The 6393-nt window shown below is 41.2% G+C and overlaps 1 protein-coding gene across 1 annotated transcript in view; it reads right to left on the bottom strand.

The window, feature by feature from the left end:
* VPS8 (vacuolar protein sorting 8 homolog (S. cerevisiae)) overlaps positions 1 to 6393 on the bottom strand; it is a gene marked incomplete at its 5' end in the record, with an annotated part of 56019 nt that overhangs the window by 47602 nt on the left and 2024 nt on the right. The window contains 7 exons of the mRNA XM_009705534.1: positions 1290 to 1362; positions 2149 to 2191; positions 2482 to 2533; positions 3978 to 4067; positions 5022 to 5244; positions 5724 to 5770; positions 6157 to 6246. Coding sequence (XP_009703836.1) covers positions 1290 to 1362; positions 2149 to 2191; positions 2482 to 2533; positions 3978 to 4067; positions 5022 to 5244; positions 5724 to 5770; positions 6157 to 6246 — 618 coding nt within the window. The remainder of the gene's footprint in view (positions 1 to 1289; positions 1363 to 2148; positions 2192 to 2481; positions 2534 to 3977; positions 4068 to 5021; positions 5245 to 5723; positions 5771 to 6156; positions 6247 to 6393) is intronic.

The following is a 6393-nucleotide window of genomic DNA, read 5'->3' as shown; positions in this document are numbered from 1 at the left end:
TTTCCCAGTTCTGTGACCCCCAGAACCTCCTTCCCACCAAAGGAGGCTCTCAAGAGAGGTTCCTGAGATAAGCCTAAGGAGAGATGGGTTGCAGCACTCTGAACCTATTAAGTAGCCCTGGCAACCAAATGCCCACACGTGCCTGTGTGAAGCGGCAGAGGAGCAGCCGCCACTGAAACAGGTAGCTGGCTGACCCCACAAGCCAAGGCTACAAGGATGCAGTCTGAAGCGCACGATTACAATGTGCTCTTGACCTCAGCTGAATATCTGCAGTTATCACAAGGCTGGAAATTTATCTTCAGCAAATACAAAGTGTCTTGATGAGCAGAGATGAGCATGAACACACACGAATATAACTAAGACTATAAAATCAAAAGCCTCAGAGAAACCTGCAACCCAGAGCTACCTAGTAGAGACATTTCTACCCACCGAACTCTACCTAGTAGAGACATTTCTACCTACTGAACTCTACCTAGTACCACCTAACTCAGCAGTGATGGTACACTCCACCTCGTCGACCCATTTAACTATGTATCTATGGATATGTGATCTGGATTTAAGCGGTAGGGCAGACATACTCACCCTGAACATGGGAATTACACCTAGAAGAGAGATGCATGTGTGTCCTGAATACCTGAGAATAGATAAGCCTCAGAGGTGAAGATATGGTAACAGGATACCAGGGCAAAGACTAACAGAAATGCATCTAACGGTGGGACCTTCATCATGGAAAATGACTGTGCTGAACTTTACACTTTGCTGTGCAAAGAGGCCACAGCTGTAATATCCGAGGCAGGAAAACTCCAACACAAACTGAAGTTTTAGCAACAGCCAAACAGAAGAAGGAATATTTAGTTAATGTTTTGTGATGGTATCTCACTTGCTACTCATGTCAATCCCATGTTACATGCATTTGAAAAGAGGGAAGATCCTCCCATATTTGACACATCACAGTCAAGTTTAGAAAGAAGAGACAGCCACAAATTTCTGGTAAGTCTGTGGTAAACAACAAGGAAAAAACCAATCAAAATTAGTGCCACTAAGAACTCTATTCTCCCACACTCCAATTTATGTTTGAAAGAAAAATATTAAGCTTAACTGTCAGGTAACAACTGTTTGATTTCATTCTTTAAAAATTTATTTGCTATTTACACTGGTATATACTCATATCACTCATATACAGCTATTAGGCTGATAATAGTTTTCAATCAGAAACCCATGAAATAAAACATATGCAGCTTCTTCTAAAAATCTCATATAGGAAAGTCTCCTTCCAAAAGGTTGCTCACCTGATTTTTAACCAAAGGTACCAGATCTTCAGGAATATCGCCCAATGGATATGCACGGCCTGCCAAGCAGCAGCTACAGAAAAGAAGGGGAAAGGCATTTTTAATACATCCTGACATTGAACAGATTGAGGAGAACAGTTTATTTTTTGAGTTAGTTTTCAGGATGCTCTTAAAACAAGCCCAACAAATTTATTTTGTAAATCACGAAAGCCAGCATTGCAGACAGCACTGCTGTTAATACACAAATAGCCAATGCAGTGCATGAACTTGCATCTGAAGTATGCCATTCCACCGCAGAAAAGGGGGAAACTCAGTATTTCTCACAAAAATCTTTACTCCTGCATTTTAGGAAGCAGGAATAATGCACAACCTAATATTCATGATCTTGAATAGATTCTAGAAAGAGGAATTCACTAATTAATCACTACTGTGCAATCTCAGAACGACCTCCTGCAAATGATAGGCAACACAGTAAGCACCAACTGAGCACAGCTATCCCTAAAAGCATGGCAGAAAAGTCTAAAATACAGCTTTTCAGGCTACAGAGTCCTTGTTCAAGGAACACTTTGTCATACACAGGACAAAGAACTCACTCTAACCAAATTCTAAAGATAAAGATATGATCTCAGCATATCAGCAGTAACCTGAGCTCTAGGTCTCCAACTTTATCCTACCTATCCACTCATACCCTGTGTAACAAGAAGCCATTGTAACTTTAAGTTAGCTGTACAAAGGAGACATTGCTATTTTACACAGTCTCAGACCTTGAAACACACTGTAAGATTATGCAACTATAGCGAGTTAAAAAATCCAGTGCCACCACTAGGCAACACCTCACACACCTTCTAAAGGACCTTACCTTATATATACAAGCAGCTTGTTGCCCATTACCACCTGCTCATCTACAAAACAAAAATTATTTGTCACCTTTTCTTCACAAGGCAACAGACAGATGCAATTCTTTTTCCCAGCTGTTAGCAAAACATCTCATCTGACACACATGCAGAGTTTTACACACAGTTAGTTGAGCAGCTTGACACACATTAAATAGTACTGGAACACTTTTCTGTTCTCCAAGACCCTTATATTGCATATGTATTGCCTTTTTGCATTCCTCGGTTGGAAGGGACTACAGATATTTAAAACATCAAATATCAAAACTAGAAACCGTTAAAGGGAAAGAATTCTGTACCTGTGAGAGACTTCCCAGCACTCAGTGGAGGAGCAATGACTTTGAACAGCTTCTGTAACAAGAAAGAAGGCAGCGCTCAAGCAGCTAGAAAAGCTCAAAGCAAAGAATCTGTGTGGTTTTAAAGCAGAGATCAATGGGGCATCTTCTCCACAGAAACTTGGATTTCTTACCACGTCTTACAATTAAAAGGCACAGAGAACAGCATGATGTGGCAAAGGATGCTTTTCCCAGCTGATATTATGACACAGGAAAAAACAGCCTTCATTCAATCAGATCTAAACCTAAGCACAGGCTACACTTGAAAAAAAAAAAAAGCAATGTTCAGTAGTCCCAGAAGTAACAGTCAGAGCATAACTGACCAGCCCCACTTCCTGTTCCTGAATCTTCTGCCACCGGAGATTATGGAAACCTTCAGCCTATCTAGCAGGGTCACCAGAGAGCCTTTAGTTTGGGTATATAGAACGAGGTCAGGTCTAAATATTTAGCTCTAGAGAGCAGAAAAAGTTATTTGTAGGCACGCAGCTAGTGCTAGGTTTCCAGAAGTCCTTTCTAAAATCACGAACACCTAAAGAGTCTCTTTCCTGGAAAAAAATCAAATGAGATTATAATTGCTAAAAATTGGGCACTTTAAGATTTTCACACTCAAATGAACCCAGTTCTCTATTTCAGCACTACTGAGAAAATACCAGCCGTGCTTCCATAATGAAACATCTTGACGTTACACCTATAGGCTTCAAGAGCAATTGGTGTATCAGGCACATCGTCAGGATTAGCAGCAGCAACAGCGACTTCGGATAGAGCATCACGTTGAGTCCTCTGCTTACTCTTGATACATCGCACCCAAGTGCTAAGAGCAAAGCCTGCCTCAATGCAAGGACTGTTTCTAGCCTTTTTTCTGAATTCTGCACATAGGTAAGTTCACCCTTTGTTTCCATTACTTCTTAATACATATTAACATACTATTGTGTCAGCAGAGGAAGAACAGTATGAAGCAAAAAAGAAAAGCATGAGGTGTTCATAGAACCTCTCATGCCTACACTCCCATTAACCCCTTTGTGCAGAAAGCTAATGCTTTCTCAGCACAGCTTTCTCATGCCACACAGGCCAGGCTCACCACCAGCAGCAAAGCTCATAGCAGACAGCTTTGCAGTGCAACCTCCTTAAGTCATCATGTTATTCTCCTCTTCTGCTTTTGTTTTATATTTATTTTATTAACATGACTAAATTTCCTGCTCTAACTTTGCAGAGTATTGCTACCTCAGCAGGGAAATTTGTGTTCTAAAGCACGGTAATTACGAATTACTTTTCTCCTCTACTGCATCTAGTCAAATAAACTGCATATATCATACATGATTTCTCCCTTGAAATGAAAAAGAACAAGGATAATATACACACTGAATGAGAAGATAATGTACTGGGTTTGAAATGCTGTTTCTCAGAAAGACTCTGCGCTGAACACACAAATAATAACTCACTGCACTAAGCATCCTTCCTACCTCCATGGGACTAATGAAGTCATTCATTCCACTGTTATAGACGTAGATCATGGCATCATAAAGATGGTTTTCCCAGCATAAAAGAACTACCTGCAAGGCAAACAAAGTATAATGTAGATACACAGCTGCTCTTAGCTCACCATTTTCTTATTCTCCAGTCTCTCGAATACAATCTCTGTCCTTGCATTTGCATCATCCGACAGCATGACATAAAGCAGAATGAGAATTTCCACTTGCAGAACTAGTCCCTGCAAGCACCCCAAATCCCCAAAGGGAGTATCCAGCTTATTACTCACCCAGCAAACATGGAATCTAACTGTCTAGATTCTAACATTCATAACCTGCATGAGATTAAGTAAAAAAAAAATAAAAATCAGTTCTTCAAAACCCTTGATTGCACTAGTTTGCCTTTGGTTGGGCTAGTGAATCATTTTGTCAAGTTCCCCAGCAGTTCCCCTCCTTGGAATGGAAAGCCATGCTGTGGGAATAAGAACTGGCCAAGGAAAACAGGACTCCCCAGCAGGAACACCTCCTTGCTCCACTAACTTTGTCATGCAAGAGGAAGCACCTGAGCAGAGCAGGCTGGCAGGCACCAAACCGACAAACGCAACTCCAATTTTTTGTGTCCCTGCAGCCTTTGATGTCAGGTAAGGTAGTCTATACAGGAAAGACTGATTGTGAATATCAGACTAATCCTGATGGACTAGCAGTTTTCACACATTCAGCGGTTGATGCACTAACTTATGCCAGGACACAAACTGGGGGAGCAAAACATGTTTATGGGAGCATGCATGTTACAGGATGGATACAGCCACGCTAAATAATTCCCATATTCACTGGATTTCATCCCAGGGACACAAGGCTAATTTCTGCTACAAATCAGCGACCAAAAGGCATGAATGGTTTGAACCACCCAAGTCTTGTTTGTTGAAAAGTGAGATCTGCTATGCTGTGCTTAGAAGTCCAGGAAGTTTGCATCAGTGACTAGGGGATGTTGTAATTTATTCAGAGGAACTCAATACAGTATGCAGTACAACAGCTCACCTGCTGTATGTCTAAGCTGGTGATATCCATATGCACAATGCAGGCTTCCAAGTTTTCCAACCTGTTCTTGTCTTGGAAGTGAAGCAGCAAGTCTTTCATCACTTGAGCTGTGATTCCCATCAGTTTATCACTTAAGATATATGGCTCCAAGCATTCCAGAAAGATACCTTTAGCTACAGAATTCTCACTCATCTTATCATATATCTGGTTAAATAATAGATCCCTAAGAGGAAAGATGTGTTTAGTTATCAAATAATCTTATTAAAATCTCCTTACTTATCTACTTTGTGAGGGGTCCAAATTCAACTCCATTTTCTCTGTATTTCTCTAACTCAGGAGCTGAATGCCCTGTTCAGCTCCTATACTGATGCAAGTTACAGGCAGCTACACAGAATAAATCGGCTATGGATGTTCCAGCAGAAAACCCCCTGCCGTTAGAGTGGAAATGATGATGACAGGAAAATGTATCAAGGCAGCTTCTTTCTTAAGGGGGTGGTGTGGGGGAAACAGTTTGAAGTAAACTTTTCTTCCTCAACACATCAATGAAAATTTAAGACACTTTTCTTTCAGTACTAAGTATCCTGACCTTAGTATCAGTTTTTAAGCATTCCTCTAAACCTTGTGATATTACAGGAGACAGCACTCAGGACTAGATGAGTTGGTGTTCTGTCTCGGGAAACAGGCTTGCAAACTCAGACTTACATGCGCTGGAGTAAGAGACAGTAATCAACTATGACGGGCACCACATCCTGCAGAAGAGACATAAAAAAAAGCTGTAGGGCCTGGCAAAAATCTGGCCAAATAGCACATCCTGCAGAGGACAAGATGAAGCCTGGCTAATACAGAGCAAAACCTATGAGTTATTTGAATCAGTTGGTAGTTACAGGTTTTCCTGTATGTTGGTTCACATGGAGAAAAACTCCAGTCACACTTCTGCAGAGGACAGAGGGCATACAGGTTCTGCTCTGCCGCCTAGCCGTAACTAAGTCCTGATTTCTTTAGTGCACACAAGAGATGAGAGCTCGCGTGAACCACAGCAATATTTTTCAAAAATAGGCAAGTAATTCTTGAGGCAAAGCAAAGTCTGATTAAAAAATTCAAGATCTGTAGGAAAGAATCCTCTGGAGCACCATACCTGAAAATGTTGCTCCATAACCTGGATTTTCCCTTGGTCAGGACATTTCTTCAAAGTCCGATCAGCGTAATGGAGAAGGATTTCAACCATCTGAATTACAACAAGCAAGAAAATTCATTCAAATCCTACACTAGAGGCCCGACTTGATAGCACATCTAATAGACTGACTTGGGGGTTGGCAGCACTGTAAACTTTATTGTCCCATTTTGGGTACGAACTGCTGTGGGCAAGAAGAGG

Source organism: Cariama cristata, unplaced genomic scaffold (genome assembly GCF_000690535.1).
Source record: "Cariama cristata isolate BGI_N322 unplaced genomic scaffold, ASM69053v1 scaffold2938, whole genome shotgun sequence".
Taxonomy (NCBI): Eukaryota; Metazoa; Chordata; class Aves; order Cariamiformes; family Cariamidae; genus Cariama; species Cariama cristata.
Note: the sequence above shows the minus strand (reverse complement) of the source record. Positions and strands in the feature narration are given on the sequence as shown.